The sequence below is a fragment of the Symsagittifera roscoffensis genome, chromosome 1 (genome assembly GCF_963678635.1).
Source record: "Symsagittifera roscoffensis chromosome 1, txSymRosc1.1, whole genome shotgun sequence".
Lineage (NCBI taxonomy): Eukaryota > Metazoa > Xenacoelomorpha > Acoela > Convolutidae > Symsagittifera > Symsagittifera roscoffensis.
Genome location: NC_087062.1, coordinates 70477675 through 70496563, shown reverse-complemented (window position 1 = coordinate 70496563; position 18889 = coordinate 70477675). Strand labels below are relative to the sequence as shown.

General features: G+C 35.6%; 1 protein-coding gene across 1 annotated transcript; it reads left to right on the top strand.

The window, feature by feature from the left end:
• Positions 1 to 1820: 1820 nt before the first annotated feature.
• On the top strand, positions 1821 to 2875 carry LOC134856965 (RWD domain-containing protein 1-like). Its single transcript, XM_063873276.1, has one exon. The coding sequence runs from the start codon at positions 1879 to 1881 to the stop codon at positions 2593 to 2595; it is 717 nt and encodes a 238-aa protein (XP_063729346.1). The 5' UTR covers positions 1821 to 1878; the 3' UTR covers positions 2596 to 2875.
• Positions 2876 to 18889: the final 16014 nt, after the last annotated feature.

Genomic DNA, 18889 nt, shown 5'->3' with positions numbered 1-18889 from the left:
AAGCAGTAGGAAATTGCCATTCGCAATTTCCGTCACAAAAAAACTAGAGTAGAGCTGTCCTATCTGAAACAGAAGGAAGCATATTCCCGAGAACTGGACTATTATTGCTCGACTGGATTATTATTCAAACTGGACTAGAGTGAACCTTCGATGGAAAAGTGGACAGCTTGAGTGTCCCAATGGTTCACGAGAAACCATACTCTAGAGTTCAAACTTGTTCCTGTTGTTGAAACTGATTAACATTAAACTCATTTAGTTACATTATTTAATTCTCGAGTTGATTACCGACTTAATTACTCCCAGTTCTTGAGCGTGCTACAATGTGAGTCTTCAATTTAAATTTCTAGAGTGTGTTTTATGATTGTTATGTTGAGGTAAGGCGAGTTTTAGGTTGATGAATCTGAAATGGATCAAAGTTCCACTGTCTAATAAAAAGTGACTTAACGGATTGTTCCGACCCGGTTTTTAACGGCGTTCATGTATTTTGGGTATCTAGAGGCCTAAGTATGGGGACGTTCTTATTTCTAGAGTGGGGGGATTTTTTGGTAGTAGCCTTTAAGCTGTAACGGGTCGTAGTCTCATGTCACAAGCGAACCGAATTGGCTCCGACTGATTTGAGGTAGAAAAACACAAGAGATAGTGTCCCTGACTCTTGAGCCAATGGTTATAGGGCCTATTTTCTTAAGCCTCATGTGTGACTACAGTAGACGAATGTTACAGTTGTTTCTCAATACAATTTCCGTTGTTATCGCTATCGCAACTACTGTTGTTGTGTTTTTCTTCGACTTTCTTCCAAAATGGCCGTTTCTGACGTTTCTCAGAAATATGACGTCATACTTCGAATTTTTAAAATTTCATAACACCAGAATATCTTGACCCTCACCATTTGGCCAATCGTTCCAATAACACTCTTATTCTTTCAAAATCGCCAATTCGGAAGGTTCGCTGCTAAAAAACTCGAATATGCTGAATCTGCATATAGCTTTTGGGCTAGATAAAAAGTTACTATTTTTAGGCAATCATCCAAACAACTTTTAATCAGCTTCCGTTTACATGCGAATACAACCACATAGCTGGGTCTCGGATCCTCCGACTACATGATTGCTATCAAAACACTGCTCCAATATCCTACTTTACTATGTTTTTGGTGACAGTTGTATGTTAAATCCATTGGAGATTCTAAAATATCAAATAATCCCGGTATTAATTCAAAGGTTTATGACATCAGAGTAGCTAAAAAGTCAGTTCTTTACAGCCCTTCACCATATATTGTCTCTGAGGGGCCGAGCCTCCGATTCCGTGCTTTCTCTGTAATAACGTCGTTATTAATCCCAATTCGTGGCACTGGAGGGCACTGCTCTTTATTTCTTCCCCACTGAAGCCTCCTCTCTGGCTAATTCCTTCCGCTAAGTTTCTTATCGTGCGTGATCGTCACGATAAGAGGCTTCGTGTTTTAGTTCGTTCGACTGTTTTTCACAAGATCGGTTGTTCTGTTTTTCGTCACTTTTCAGTCAAAAGTGGCCATTTTTCGTATTTATCAGAAATAATTCTTCGCCAATCCAAAATTTTAAATTTAAAAATTCCAGAATATTCTAGCCTCCTTTTCAACAGTTTTCAATCACTAAGGCCTCTAATGCTATTTTCGTGTTGTGCCGGAAGGTTACGCTGTGCCAATCCGGCGGAATGGCACACCTAATTAAAAACGCATGTTATTTTTCCCATAAATTATTCATTTCAGTTACCCGCAGTAGTAACTTAATCATCATGAATTCAATTTTCATACGATACAGTCACTTTCTAGCTATCGCGAAGTGTTCAACCATTTTTAAAATAAGTAACTATAAGTCAATCTATTTGAGATTTTGAAATGATTTCAAAATGAGTATCGAGGAGCAAGAAATTGAAATTGATGCACTTCGCTCCATATATCCTGAAGAGTTTGAACTGATAGAGGATAGTGCGCCCTTCAAATTTAAAGTTATTCTTGCGTCTCAGCCAGTTGATTGTGGACCAGAAGATGATCCAACTGAATTTGAAACAGGGCTAACGTTTCTTGCTAGACTTCCTGAAGTATATCCCGAAGTTGAACCTGAGTATTCTTTTATCGACATAATCGGATTAGATGATTTAGAGTTAGATAGCGTGCATTCAGTCGTAAAGCAGCTCATAGAAGATAATATTGGTATGTCGATGGTTTTCGCAATTTGCTCAGAAATACAGAGTACGCTAACATCTCTTTCCGAAAATAAACTGAAATCGAAAGAAGCAGAAGCTGATCGTAAGAAAAAGGAAGCAGAAGAAATTGAGTTGAAAAGACTTATTGGAACACCAGTAACAGTTCAGACGTTTTTAGAATGGAAAGCGAAATTTGACGAGGAAATCAAAATCACGAAATCGACGGTAATGAAGACAATTGTCGACGATAAGACTGCGATAAAAATGACTGGAAAGCAGCTATTCTTACAAGATGCTAAAATGGATAGTTCTGACTTAGAGTTTTTGGAAACAGCGGTTGGTACAATGGAAATAAATGAGTCTTTATTTCAAGATGACGAAGACTTTGAGATTGAAGATGACGAGTTATCCGATGAATAATTTTCTAATTTACCATCCCCTCTTAAATCAAAAATACAATTAGCGATTAACTTATGTTAAATCAATTTGGTTTTTTACAGGATTCGAGTTTGGAGCTTCTGATCGAAGTCTGCCATTTATTTAAGGGGATTGCAACGATCTGCATATTTTTTCCTGTCCTGAGCAGTAACAATTCGTGAGGAGTATGCCCTTTTCATTTGTTTCAATGTTTAAGGCAAAGAAAATTTCACCCTATTATTCAATAAATCAGTCTTGGTTTTTAGTTCATTTTTATCAAATCCGGTTTGTTCTGATTTTCAAGTGTGACTAGCAATCAAGTGCTGAATTTTATTTAAAAAAACAATATATGAAGAAAAATAATCTTAAACTTTTTTGATTAAAGCAAATGAACGTGGAACTTCGAAAAGAATTAAAAAAAAAATTTACAGATTCGTTTCCTTGATTTTGAAGAATGACTTCGAAAAGTTCTATTAAGAGAGAACATTATACACCGGAGTTTGCAGGAAACATTTTTTTCAGGAAAAAATGAGATCGTTTTTAATTAGAGAGGAAACGGTTGAAGTTTTATTTAGAAAAAGAAGAAAAAAAACTAAATACCCAGAATTAATTTTTTTGAGCTTGATCCTCTTTATTAAAAAAAGGAAAAAGCACTTTTAAACAAAATCATAAAACAGTTGAAGCTCTTTTTAAAATCTTAGAAAGACTTTGCTAGAAAAAGATTTGATGTGGAAGGCTTCAACATGTAGAGATAGCATTAAGGGACATGAAAAAGTGGCGTAAATATGGGAGAGCAATCAACTAATTAAAGATTTTAAGATTTTTTGGGAAAAAAGTAGATGAATTGAAATTTGAATATAAAATTGCATTTATAATCTTAATTCCACCGACTTTAAACAAAACGCCTCCTTAGACAACCTGTAACAATACACATCCTTCCGAAACCTCGCTAGTCGTAGGCGCTCGTAGCCGGTTCACTCAACTTTCTTGAGTTTATTGCGGCTACAGTTACTGCTTCTACTAGCGGTGCCATGTCACGAAAGCCTCCTTAACACCAACGGAGCAAGATGAAGGCTTTTCAGACAGCGGGCAATCAACAGCTCATGCAGCAGTAGCTAGTGAACAATTTCAAGACGGGTTTCAGATTCCAAAAAAAATTGAAGCCCAAAGTGAAGAGCGAAATGGAGTATGCAATAATTTTGAATAAAACTCTTGATTTCGGGCTTCAATGTTGTTCTGGAATCTGAAGCCCGTTTTCAAATTGTTCATTGGTTGCTGCTGCATGAGCTGCTGGTTGCTGCATGAGGTCTTGGAATCCCAAAGATTTACCAAGCCTCAAAATAAACGCCCATAATAGCCCGGATTATGGTTTAAAAACTGACCGTTTTTTTAAAGTTGTTTCTGGCCTGATTAGTGGCAATTCCTGAGCAGTCTGGCGTTTTCTCATGTTTCAATTTTTAGGGCATAGAATGTTTCAGCATATCGTTCAACATTTCAGTCTTGGTTTTCACGTCTTTTTAAATCCGGTTTGCTCTAATTTTCAAGCGTGACTAGCGATCAAGTGCTGAATTTTCTAAAAAGCTAAAACACCAAGAAAAATATTTTAAAGCTCGTTTGAGTAGAGCGAATGAACCTTAGAAAATCAATTTGAAATCAATAAAAAATAATTTTTTGAAAAATTGCTGTTCCGTTTCTTTGTTTTTGAAAAATGAAGTTGAAAAATTCAGCTAGAAAAGAACATATAATATAGCACAGGGTTTTACATAGCGGATTTTTGAGGTAATCTTTTGAAGAGAAAAAATAAGATCTTTTCTAACTGAAAAGTAAAACGTTGCTGTTATTTAGAAAAAACTAAATCCGCAGAATCAGTATTTTGAGCGTGTTTTTCTTTTAAAAAGAGGAAAAAAGCACTTTTAAAAAAACGAGAAAAAGTTAGAACTCTTTAGAAAAGAATTAGAATGACTTTGCTAGAAAAAGAATTAATGCAGAATCTTTCAACAGGTAGAGATATCATTAATAACCATGTAAAAATGGCCTAAACATGGGACAGAAGAATCAACTACTTTAAGAAAGAATTACGATTTTTTGAAAGAAAAAAAAAGATGAATTGAAATTAGAATACAATAAATTCAGTTTTTACTAACAATTCCTCAGACCTTAAACGAAAGGCCACCAAAGACAACCTCCAGCAGTACACATCCTTCCGAAACCTCGCTAGTCGTAGACGCTCGTTGCCGGATCACTCAATTTTTCTCGAGTTTGTTGAGTCTACAGTTACTGCTTCTACTAGCGGTGCTATGTCACGAAAGCCTCCTTAACACCAACGGAGCAATATAAACGCTTTTCAGACAGTGGAAAATCAACTGTTCATGCATCAGAAGCCAGTGAACAATTTCAAGACGGGTTTCAGATTCCAAAAAAAAACATTGAAGCCCAAAGTGAAGATCGAAATGGAGTATGCAATAATTTTAAAGAAAACTCTTGATTTCGGGCTTCAATGTTGTTCTGGAATCTGAAGCACGTTTTCAAATTGTTCATTGGTTGCTGCTGCATGAGCTGTTGTTTGCTGCCTGAGGTCATGGAATCACCAATATTTACCAAGCCTCAAAATCGCCCATAATAGCCCGGATTATGGTTTAAATACTGACAGTTGTTTCTGACCTGATCAGTGGCATTTCCTGAGCAGTATGGCTTTTTCTCATGTTTCAATGTTTAGGGCATAGAATGTTTCAGCATATCGTTCAACATTTCAGTCTTGGTTTTCACGTCTTTTTAAATCCGGTTTGCTCTAATTTTCAAGCGTGACTAGCGATCAAGTGCTGAATTTTCTAAAAAGCTAAAACACCAAGAAAAATATTTTAAAGCTCGTTTGAGTAGAGCGAATGAACCTTAGAAAATCAATTTGAAATCAATAAAAATTAATTTTTAAAAAAATTGCTGTTCCGTTTCTTTGTTTTTTTGAAAAATGAAGTTGAAAAATTCAGCTAGAAAAGAACATATAAAGCACAGGATTTTACATAGCGGATTTTTGAGGTAACCTTTTGAAGACAAAAAATAAGATTTTTTCTAACTAAAAAGTAAAACGTTACTGTTATTTAGAAAAAACTAAATCCGCAGAATCAGTATTTTGAGCGTGTTTTTCTTTTAAAAAGAGGAAAAAAGCACTTAAAAAAACGAAAAAAAGTTGTAACTCTTTAGAAAAGAATTAGAAAGACTTTGCTAGAAAAAGAATGGATGCAGAATCTTTCAATATGTAGAGATATCTTTAATAACCATGTAAAAATGGCCTAAACATGGGACAGAAGAATCACCTACTTTAAGAAAGAATTGCGATTTTTTGAAAAAAAAAAGATGAATTGAAATTAGAATACAATAAATTCAGGGTTTATTAACAATTCCACAGACCTTAAATGAAAGGCCACCAAAAACAACCTCTAACAGTACACATCCTTCGGAAACCTCGCTAGTCGTAGACGCTCGTTGCCGGATCGCTCAACTTTTCTCGAGTTTGTTGAGTCTACAGTTACTGCTTCTACTAGCGGTGCTATGTCACGAAAGCCTCCTTAACACCAACGGAGCAAGATAGAGGCTTTTCAGACAGTGGAAAATCAACAGCTCATGCAGCAGAAGCCATTGAACAATTTCAAGACGGGTTTCAGATTCCAGAAAAAAAACATTGAAGCCCAAAGTGAAGAGCGAAATGGAGTATGCAATAATTTTAAAGAAAACTCTTGATTTCGGGCTTCAATGTTGTTCTGGAATCTGAAGCACGTTTTCAAATTGTTCATTGGTTGCTGCTGCATGAGCTGTTGTTTGCTGCATGAGGTCTTGGAATCACCAATATTTACCAAGCCTCAAAATCGCCCATAATAGCCCGGATTATGATTTAAATACTGACAGTTTTTTAAAGTTGTTTCTGACCTGATCAGTGGCATTTCCTGAGCAGTATGGCTTTTTCTCATGTTTCAATGTTTAGGGCATAGAATGTTTCAGCATATCATTCAACATTTCAGTCTTGGTTTTCACGTCTTTAAATCCGGTTTGCTCTAATTTTCAAGCGTGACTAGCGATCAAGTGCTGAATTTTGTAAAAAGTTTAAAGACCAAGAAAAATACTTTGAAGCTCGTTTGATTAGAGCGAATGAACCTGGAACTTCGAAATGCTTTTTTTTAGAAAATCAATTTGAAATCAGTAAAAATTAATTTATAAAAAAGTTACGTGTCCGTTTCTTGAAGTTGAAAATGAAAAATTCAACCAGAAAGAACATATAATAATATAGCACAGGATTTTACATAGCGGATTTTTGAGGTAACCTTTCGAAGACAAAAAATAAGATCTTTTCAAACTAAAAAGTAAAACGTTGCTGTTATTTAGAAAAAACTAAATCCGCAGAATCAGTATTTTGAGCGTGTTTTTCTTTTAAAAAGAGGAAAAAAGCACTTTAAAAAAACGAAAAAAAGTTATAACTCTTTAGAAAAGAATTAGAAAGACTTTGCTAGAAAAAGAATGGATGCACAATCTTTCAATATATAGAGATATTATTAATAACCATGTAAAATGGCCTAAACATGGGACAGAAGAATCACCTACTTTAAGAAAGACTTACGATTTTTTTTGAAAAAAAAGATGAATTGAAATTAGAATACAATAGTTTCAGTTTTTAATAACAATTCCACAGACCTTAAATGAAAGGCCACCAAAGACAACCTCTAACAGTACACATCCTTCCGAAACCTCGCTAGTCGTAGACGCTCGTTGCCGGATCACTCAACTTTTCTCGAGTTTGTTGAGTCTACAGTTACTGCTTCTACTAGCGGTGCTATGTCACGAAAGCCTCCTTAACAGCAACGGAGCAAGATAAAGGCTTTTCAGACAGTGGAAAATCAACAGCTCATGCAGCAGAAGCCAGTGAGGATTTCAAGACGGGTTTCAGATTCCAGAAAAAATCATTGAAGCCCAAAGTGAAGAGCGAAATGGAGTATGCAATTATTTTAAAGAAAACTCTTGATTTCGGGCTTCAATGTTGTTCTGGAATCTGAAGCACGTTTTCAAATTGTTCATTGGTTGCTGCTGCATGAGCTGTTGTTTGCTGCATGAGGTCTTGGAATCCTCAAAATTTACCAAGCCTCAAAATCGCCCATAATAGCCCGGATTATGGTTTAAAAACTGACAGTTTTTTTAAGTTGTTTCTGGCCTGATCAGTGGCAATTCGTGAGCAGTCTGGTTTTTTCACATGTTTCAATGTTTAGGGCATAGAATGTTTCAGCATATGGTTCAACATTTCAGTCTTGGTTAAAAAATAATTAGAAAGACTTTGCTAGAAAAAGAATTGATGCAGAATCTTTCAATATGTAGAGATATTATTAATAACCATGTAAAATGGCCTAAACATGGGACAGAAGAATCACCTACTTTAAGAAAGACTTACGATTTTTTTGGAAAAAAAAAGATGAATTGAAATTAGAATACAATAGTTTCAGTTTTTAATAACAATTCCACAGACCTTAAATGAAAGGCCACCAAAGACAACCTCTAACAGTACACATCCTTCCGAAACCTCGCTAGTCGTAGACGCTCGTTGCCGGATCACTCAACTTTTTTCGAGTTTGTTGAGTCTACAGTTACTGCTTCTACTCGCGGTGCTATGTCACGAAAGCCTCCTTAACACCAACGGAGCAAGATAAAGGCTTTTCAGACAGTGGAAAATCAACAGCCCATGCAGCAGAAGCCAGTGAGGATTTCAAGACGGGTTTCAGATTCCAGAAAAAATCATTGAAGCCCAAAGTGAAGAGCGAAATGGAGTATGCAATAATTTTAAAGAAAACTCTTGATTTCGGGCTTCAATGTTGTTCTGGAATCTGAAGCACGTTTTCAAATTGTTCATTGGTTGCTGCTGCATGAGCTGTTGTTTGCTGCATGAGGTCTTGGAATCCTCAATATTTACCAAGCCTCAAAATCGCCCATAATAGCCCGGATTATGGTTTAAAAACTGACAGTTTTTTTAAGTTGTTTCTGGCCTGATCAGTGGCAATTCGTGAGCAGTCTGGTTTTTTCACATGTTTCAATGTTTAGGGCATAGAATGTTTCAGCATATCGTTCAACATTTCAGTCTTGGTTTTCACGTCTTTTTAAATCCGGTTTGCTCTAATTTTCAAGCGTGACTAGCGATCAAGTGCTGAATTTTCTAAAAAGTTAAAACACCAAGAAAAATAATTTGAAGCTCGTTTGATTAGAGCGAATAAACCTGGAACTTGGAAATGCTTTTCTAGAAAATCAATTTGAAATCAATAAAATTTAATTTATAAAAAATTACGTGCTGTTTCTTGAAGTTGAAGTTGAAAAATTCAACCAGAAAGAACATATAATATAGCACAGGATTTTACATAGCGGATTTTTGAGGTAACCTTTCGAAGACAAAAAAAATAAGATCTTTTCAAACTAAAAAGTAAAACGTTGCTGTTATTTAGAAAAAACTAAATCCGCAGAATCAGTATTTTGAGCGTGTTTTTCTTTTAAAAAGAGGAAAAAAGCACTTTAAAAAAAAATGAAAAAAAGTTATAACTCATTAGAAAAGAATTAGAAAGACTTTGCTAGAAAAAGAATGGATGCAGAATCTTTCAATATGTAGAGATATTATTAATAACCATGTAAAATGGCCTAAACATGAGATAGAAGAATCACCTACTTTAAGAAAGAATTGCGATTTTTTTGAAAAAAAAAAGATGAATTGAAATTAGAATACAATAAATTCAGGGTTTAATAACAATTCCACCGACCTTAAATGAAAGGCCACCAAAAACAACCTCTAATAGTACACATCCTTCGGGAACCTCGCTATTCGTAGACGCTCGTTGCCGGATCACTCAACTTTTCTCGAGTTTGTTGAGTCTACAGTTACTGCTTCTACTAGCGGTGCTATGTCACGAAAGCCTCCTTAACACCAACGGAGCAAGATAAAGGCTTTTCAGACAGTGGAAAATCAACAGCTCATGCAGCAGAAGCCAGTGAGGATTTCAAGACGGGTTTCAGATTCCAGAAAAAATCATTGAAGCCCAAAGTGAAGAGCGAAATGGAGTATGCAATAATTTTAAAGAAAACTCTTGATTTCGGGCTTCAATGTTGTTCTGGAATCTGAAGCACGTTTTCAAATTGTTCATTGGTTGCTGCTGCATGAGCTGTTGTTTGCTGCATGAGGTCTTGGAATCCTCAAAATTTACCAAGCCTCAAAATCGCCCATAATAGCCCGGATTATGGTTTAAAAACTGACAGTTTTTTTAAGTTGTTTCTGGCCTGATCAGTGGCAATTCGTGAGCAGTCTGGTTTTTTCACATGTTTCAATGTTTAGGGCATAGAATGTTTCAGCATATGGTTCAACATTTCAGTCTTGGTTAAAAAATAATTAGAAAGACTTTGCTAGAAAAAGAATTGATGCAGAATCTTTCAATATGTAGAGATATTATTAATAACCATGTAAAATGGCCTAAACATGGGACAGAAGAATCACCTACTTTAAGAAAGACTTACGATTTTTTTGAAAAAAAATAGATGAATTGAAATTAGAATACAATAGTTTCAGTTTTTAATAACAATTCCACAGACCTTAAATGAAAGGCCACCAAAGACAACCTCTAACAGTACACATCCTTCCGAAACCTCGCTAGTCGTAGACGCTCGTTGCCGGATCACTCAACTTTTCTCGAGTTTGTTGAGTCTACAGTTACTGCTTCTACTAGCGGTGCTATGTCACGAAAGCCTCCTTAACACCAACGGAGCAAGATAAAGGCTTTTCAGACAGTGGAAAATCAACAGCTCATGCAGCAGAAGCCATTGAACAATTTCAAGACGGGTTTCAGATTCCAGAAAAAAAAACATTGAAGCCCAAAGTGAAGAGCGAAATGGAGTATGCAATAATTTTAAAGAAAACTCTTGATTTCGGGCTTCAATGTTGTTCTGGAATCTGAAGCACGTTTTCAAATTGTTCATTGATTGCTGCTGCATGAGCTGTTGTTTGCTGCATGAGGTCTTGGAATCACCAATATTTACCAAGCCTCAAAATCGCCCATAATAGCCCGGATTATGATTTAAATACTGACAGTTTTTAAAGTTGTTTCTGACCTGATCAGTGGCATTTCCTGAGCAGTATGGCTTTTTCTCATGTTTCAATGTTTAGGGCATAGAATGTTTCAGCATATCGTTCAACATTTCAGTCTTGGTTTTCACGTCTTTAAATCCGGTTTGCTCTAATTTTCAAGCGTGACTAGCGATCAAGTGCTGAATTTTGTAAAAAGTTAAAACACCAAGAAAAATACTTTGAAGCTCGTTTGATTAGAGCGAATGAACCTGGAACTTCGAAATGCTTTTTTTTAGAAAATCAATTTGAAATCAGTAAAAATTAATTTATAAAAAAGTTACGTGTCCGTTTCTTGAAGTTGAAAATGAAAAATTCAACCAGAAAGAACATATAATAATATAGCACAGGATTTTACATAGCGGATTTTTGAGGTAACCTTTCGAAGACAAAAAATAAGATCTTTTCAAACTAAAAAGTAAAACGTTGCTGTTATTTAGAAAAAACTAAATCCGCAGAATCAGTATTTTGAGCGTGTTTTTCTTTTAAAAAGAGGAAAAAAGCACTTTAAAAAAACGAAAAAAAGTTATAACTCTTTAGAAAAGAATTAGAAAGACTTTGCTAGAAAAAGAATGGATGCACAATCTTTCAATATATAGAGATATTATTAATAACCATGTAAAATGGCCTAAACATGGGACAGAAGAATCACCTACTTTAAGAAAGACTTACGATTTTTTTGAAAAAAAAGATGAATTGAAATTAGAATACAATAGTTTCAGTTTTTAATAACAATTCCACAGACCTTAAATGAAAGGCCACCAAAGACAACCTCTAACAGTACACATCCTTCCGAAACCTCGCTAGTCGTAGACGCTCGTTGCCGGATCACTCAACTTTTCTCGAGTTTGTTGAGTCTACAGTTACTGCTTCTACTAGCGGTGCTATGTCACGAAAGCCTCCTTAACACCAACGGAGCAAGATAAAGGCTTTTCAGACAAAGGAAAATCAACAGCTCATGCAGCAGAAGCCAGTGAGGATTTCAAGACGGGTTTCAGATTCCAGAAAAAATCATTGAAGCCCAAAGTGAAGTGCGAAATGGAGTATGCAATAATTTTAAAGAAAACTCTTGATTTCGGGCTTCAATGTTGTTCTGGAATCTGAAGCACGTTTTCAAATTGTTCATTGGTTGCTGCTGCATGAGCTGTTGTTTGCTGCATGAGGTCTTGGAATCCTCAAAATTTACCAAGCCTCAAAATCGCCCATAATAGCCCGGATTATGGTTTAAAAACTGACAGTTTTTTTAAGTTGTTTCTGACCTGATCAGTGGCAATTCGTGAGCAGTCTGGTTTTTTCACATGTTTCAATGTTTAGGGCATAGAATGTTTCAGCATATGGTTCAACATTTCAGTCTTGGTTAAAAAATAATTAGAAAGACTTTGCTAGAAAAAGAATTGATGCAGAATCTTTCAATATGTAGAGATATTATTAATAACCATGTAAAATGGCCTAAACATGGGACAGAAGAATCACCTACTTTAAGAAAGACTTACGATTTTTTTGGAAAAAAAAAGATGAATTGAAATTAGAATACAATAGTTTCAGTTTTTAATAACAATTCCACAGACCTTAAATGAAAGGCCACCAAAGACAACCTCTAACAGTACACATCCTTCCGAAACCTCGCTAGTCGTAGACGCTCGTTGCCGGATCACTCAACTTTTTTCGAGTTTGTTGAGTCTACAGTTACTGCTTCTACTCGCGGTGCTATGTCACGAAAGCCTCCTTAACACCAACGGAGCAAGATAAAGGCTTTTCAGACAGTGGAAAATCAACAGCCCATGCAGCAGAAGCCAGTGAGGATTTCAAGACGGGTTTCAGATTCCAGAAAAAATCATTGAAGCCCAAAGTGAAGAGCGAAATGGAGTATGCAATAATTTTAAAGAAAACTCTTGATTTCGGGCTTCAATGTTGTTCTGGAATCTGAAGCACGTTTTCAAATTGTTCATTGGTTGCTGCTGCATGAGCTGTTGTTTGCTGCATGAGGTCTTGGAATCCTCAATATTTACCAAGCCTCAAAATCGCCCATAATAGCCCGGATTATGGTTTAAAAACTGACAGTTTTTTTAAGTTGTTTCTGGCCTGATCAGTGGCAATTCGTGAGCAGTCTGGTTTTTTCACATGTTTCAATGTTTAGGGCATAGATTGTTTCAGCATATCGTTCAACATTTCACTCTTGGTTTTCACGTCTTTTTAAATCCGGTTTGCTCTAATTTTCAAGCGTGACTAGCGATCAAGTGCTGAATTTTCTAAAAAGTTAAAACACCAAGAAAAATAATTTGAAGCTCGTTTGATTAGAGCGAATAAACCTGGAACTTGGAAATGCTTTTCTAGAAAATCAATTTGAAATCAATAAAATTTAATTTATAAAAAATTACGTGCTGTTTCTTGAAGTTGAAGTTGAAAAATTCAACCAGAAAGAACATATAATATAGCACAGGATTTTACATAGCGGATTTTTGAGGTAACCTTTCGAAGACAAAAAAATAAGATCTTTTCAAACTAAAAAGTAAAACTTTGCTGTTATTTAGAAAAAACTAAATCCGCAGAATCAGTATTTTGAGCCTGTTTTTCTTTTAAAAAGAGGAAAAAAGCACTTTAAAAAAAACGAAAAAAAGTTATAACTCTTTAGAAAAGAATTAGAAAGACTTTGCTAGAAAAAGAATGGATGCAGAATCTTTCAATATGTAGAGATTTTATTAATAACCATGTAAAATGGCCTAAACATGGGATAGAAGAATCACCTACTTTAAGAAAGAATTGCGATTTTTTGAAAAAAAAAGATGAATTGAAATTAGAATACAATAAATTCAGGGTTTAATAACAATTCCACAGACCTTAAATGAAAGGCCACCAAAAACAACCTCTAATAGTACACATCCTTCGGAAACCTCGCTAGTCGTAGACGCTCGTTGCCGGATCACTCAACTTTTCTCGAGTTTGTTGAGTCTACAGTTACTGCTTCTACTAGCGGTGCTATGTCACGAAAGCCTCCTTAACACCAACGGAGCAAGATAAAGGCTTTTCAGACAGAGGAAAATCAAGAGCTCATGCAGCAGAAGCCAGTGAACAATTTCAAGACGGGTTTCAGATTCCAGAAAAAAACATTGAAGCCCAAAGTGAAGAGCGAAATGGAGTATGCAATAATTTTAAAGAAAACTCTTGATTTCGGGCTTCAATGTTGTTCTGGAATCTGAAGCACGTTTTCAAATTGTTCATTGGTTGCTGCTGCATGAGCTGTTGTTTGCTGCATGAGGTCTTGGAATCCCCAATATTTACCAAGCCTCAAAATCGCCCATAATAGCCCGGATTATCGTTTAAAAACTGACAGTTTTTTCAAGTTGTTTCTGGCCTGATCAGTGGCAATTCCTGAGCAGTCTGGTTTTTTCACATGTTTCCATGTTTAGGGCATAGAATGTTTCAGCATATCGTTCAACATTTCAGTCTTGGTTTTCACGTCTTTTTAAATCCGGTTTGCTCTAATTTTCAAGCGTGACTAGCGATCAAGTGCTGAATTTTCTAAAAAGTTAAAACACCAAGAAAAATAATTTGAAGCTCATTTGATTAGAGCGAATAAACCTGGAACTTCGAAATGCTTTTCTAGAAAATCAATTTGAAATCAATAAAATTTAATTTATAAAAAAATTACGTGCTGTTTCTTGAAGTTGAAGTTGAAAAATTCAACCAGAAAGAACATATAATATAGCACAAGATTTTACATAGCGGATTTTTGAGGTAACCTTTCGAAGACAAAAAATAAGATCTTTTCAATCTAAAAAGTAAAACGTTGCTGTTATTTAGAAAAAACTAAATCCGCAGAATCAGTTTTTTGAGCGTGTTTTTCTTTTAAAAAGAGGAAAAAAGCACTTTAAAAAAAACGAAAAAAAGTTATAACTCTTTAGAAAAGAATTAGAAAGACTTTGCTAGAAAAAGAATGGATGCAGAATCTTTCAATATGTAGAGATATTATTAATAACCATGTAAAATGGCCTAAACATGGGATAGAAGAATCACCTACTTTAAGAAAGAATTGCGATTTTTTGAAAAAAAAAGATGAATTGAAATTAGAATACAATAAATTCAGGGTTTAATAACAATTCCACAGACCTTAAATGAAAGGCCACCAAAAACAACCTCTAATAGTACACATCCTTCGGAAACCTCGCTAGTCGTAGACGCTCGTTGCCGGATCACTCAACTTTTCTCGAGTTTGTTGAGTCTACAGTTAACACCAACGGAGCAAGATAAAGGCTTTTCAGACAGAGGAAAATCAAGAGCTCATGCAGCAGAAGCCAGTGAACAATTTCAAGACGGGTTTCAGATTCCAGAAAAAACATTGAAGCCCAAAGTGAAGAGCGAAATTGAGTATGCAATAATTTTAAAGAAAACTCTTGATTTCGGGCTTCAATGTTGTTCTGGAATCTGAAGCACGTTTTCAAATTGTTCATTGGTTGCTGCTGCATGAGCTGTTGTTTGCTGCATGAGGTCTTGGAATCCCCAATATTTACCAAGCCTCAAAATCGCCCATAATAGCCCGGATTATCGTTTAAAAACTGACAGTTTTTTCAAGTTGTTTCTGGCCTGATCAGTGGCAATTCCTGAGCAGTCTGGTTTTTTCACATGTTTCCATGTTTAGGGCATAGAATGTTTCAGCATATCGTTCAACATTTCAGTCTTGGTTTTCACGCCTTTTTAAATCCGGTTTGCTCTAATTTTCAAGCGTGACTAGCGATCAAGTGCTGAATTTTCTAAAAAGTTAAAACACCAAGAAAAATAATTTGAAGCTCGTTTGATTAGAGCGAATAAACCTGGAACTTCGAAATGCTTTTTTTAGAAAATCAATTTGAAATCAATAAAAATTAATTTATAAAACAATTACGTGTCCGTTTCTTGAAGTTGAAGTTGAAAAATTCAACCAGAAAGAACATATAATATTTACATAATTTACATAGCGGATTTTTGAGGTAACCTTTTGAAGACAAAAAATAAGATCTTTTCTAACTAAAAAGTAAAACGTTGATGTTATTTAGAATAAACTAAATCCGAAGAATCAGTATTTTGAGCGTGTTTTTATTTTAAAAAGAGGAAAAAAGCACTTTAAAGCACTTTAAAAAAAACGAAAAAAAGTTAGAACTCTATAGAAAAGAATTAGAAAGACTTTGCTAGAAAAAGAATGGATGCAGAATCTTTCAATATGTTGAGATATCATTAATAACCATGTAAAAATGGCCTAAACATGGGACAGAAGAATCACCTACTTCAAGAAAGAATTACGATTTTTTGGAAAAAAAAAGATGAATTGAAATTAGAATACAATAAATTCAGGGTTTAATAACAATTCCACAGACCTTAAATGAAAGGCTACCAAAAACAACCTCTAACAGTACACATCCTTCGGAAACCTCGCTATTCGTAGACGCTCGTTGCCGGAACACTCAACTTTTCTCGAGTTTGTTGAGTCTACAGTTACTGCTTCTACTAGCGGTGCTATGTCACGAAAGCCTCCTTAACACGAACGGAGCAAGATAAAAGCTTTTCAGACCGCGGAAAATCAACAGCTCATGCAGCAGTAGCCAGTGAACAATTTCAAGACGGGTTTCAGATTCCAGAAAAAAAAAATTGAAGCCCAAAGTGAAGAGCGAAATGGAGTATGCAATAATTTTAAATAAAACTCTTGATTTCGGGCTTCAATGTTGTTCTGGAATCTGAAGCCCGTTTTCAAATTGTTCATTGGTTGCTGCTGCATGAGCTGTTGTTTGCTGCATGGGGTCTTGGAATCCCAAATATTTACCAAGCCTCAAAATCGCCCATAATAGCCCGGATTATGGTTTAAAAACTGACAGTTTTTTTAAGTTGTTTCTGGCCTGATCAGTGGCAATTCCTGAGCAGTCTGGTTTTTTCACATGTTTCAATGTTTAGGGCATAGAATGTTTCAGCATATGGTTCAACATTTCAGTCTTGGTTAAAAAAGAATTAGAAAGACTTTGCTAGAAAAAGAATTGATGCAGAATCTTTCAACATGTAGAGATATCATTAATAACCATGTAAAAATGGCCTAAACATGGGACAGAATAATCACCTACTTTAAGAAAGAATTACGATTTTTTGAAAAAAAAGATGAATTGAAATTAGAATACAATAAATTCAGTTTTTACTAACAATTCCTCAGACCTTAAACGAAAGGCCACCAAAGACAACCTGTGACAGTACACATCCTTCCGAAACCTCGCTAGTCGTAGACGCTCGTTGCCGGATCACTCAATTTTTCTCGAGTTTGTTGAGTCTACAGTTACTGCTTCTACTAGTGGTGCTATGTCACGAAAGCCTCCTTAACACCAACGGAGCAAGATAAAGGCTTTTCAGACAATGGAAAATCAACAGCTCATGCAGCAGAAGCCAGTGAGGATTTCAAGACAGGTTCAGATTCCAGAACAATCATTGAAGCACAAAGTGAAGAGCGAAATGGAGTATGCAATAATTTTAAATAAAACTCTTGATTTCGGGCTTCAATGTTGTTCTGGAATCTGAAGCACGTTTTCAAACTGTTCATTGGTTGCTGCTGCATGAGCTGTTGTTTGCTGCATGGGGTCTTGGAATCCCAAATATTTACCAAGCCTCAAAATCGCCCATAATAGCCCGGATTATGGTTTAAAAACTGACAGTTTTTTTAAGTTGTTTCTGGCCTGATCAGTGGCAATTCCTGAGCAGTCTGGTTTTTTCACATGTTTCAATGTTTAGGGCATAGAATGTTTCAGCATATGGTTCAACATTTCAGTCTTGGTTAAAAAAGAATTAGAAAGACTTTGCCAGAAAAAGAATTGATGCAGAATCTTTCAACATGTAGAGATATCATTAATAACCATGTAAAAATGGCCTAAACATGGGACAGAATAATCACCTACTTTAAGAAAGAATTACGATTTTTTGAAAAAAAAGATGAATTGAAATTAGAATACAATAAATTCAGTTTTTACTAACAATTCCTCAGACCTTAAACGAAAGGCCACCAAAGACAACCTCTAACAGTACACATCCTTCCGAAACCTCGCTAGTCGTAGACGCTCGTTGCCGGATCACTCAATTTTTCTCGAGTTTGTTGAGTCTACAGTTACTGCTTCTACTAGTGGTGCTATGTCACGAAAGCCTCCTTAACACCAACGGAGCAAGATAAAGGCTATTCAGACAATGGAAAATCAACAGCTCATGCAGCAGAAGCCAGTGAGGATTTCAAGACGGGTTCAGATTCCAGAACAATCATTGAAGCACAAAGTGAAGAGCGAAATGGAGTATGCAATAATTTTAAATAAAACTCTTGATTTCGGGCTTCAATGTTGTTCTGGAATCTGAAGCACGTTTTCAAATTGTTCATTGGTTGCTGCTGCATGAGCTGTTGTTTGCTGCATGGGGTCTTGGAATCCCAAATATTTACCAAGACTCAAAATCGCCCATAATAGCCCGGATTATGGTTTAAAAACTGACAGTTTTTTAAAGTTGTTTCTGGCCTGATCAGTGGCAATTCGTGAGCAGTCTGGCTTTTTCTCATGTTTCATTGTTTAGGGCATAGAATGTTTCAGCATATCGTTCAACATTTCAGTCTTGGTTAAAAAAGAATTAGAAAGACTTTGCTAGAAAAAGAATTGATGCAGAATCTTTCAACATGTAGGGATATCATTAATAACCATGTAAAAATGGCCTAAACATGGGACAGAAAAATCACCTACTTTAAGAAAGACTTACGATTTTTTTGAAAAAAAAGATGAATTGAAATTAGAATACAATAGTTTCAGTTTTTACTAACAATTCCACAGACCTTAAACAAAAGACCACCAAAGACAACCTCTAACAGTACAGATCCTTCGGAAACCTCGCTAGTCGTAGACGCTCGTTGCCGGATCACTCAATTTTTCTCCAGTTTGTTGAGTCTACAGTTACTGCTTCTACTAGCAGTTCCATGGTACGAAAGCCTCCATAACACCAGCAGAGCAAGAGGGAGGCTTTTCAGACAGCGAAGAACTGAAAAGGTTGCTGCTGCATGAGCTTTTCAGACAGCTAAAGGATTTTATTGAGGAAATCTTTTTTTGAAAAAAAGAGATCTCTTTTAACTAAAAAGGGAACCGTTGCAGTTTTATTTAGAAAAAAGTAAAAACGAAATCCGCAGAATCAATTTTT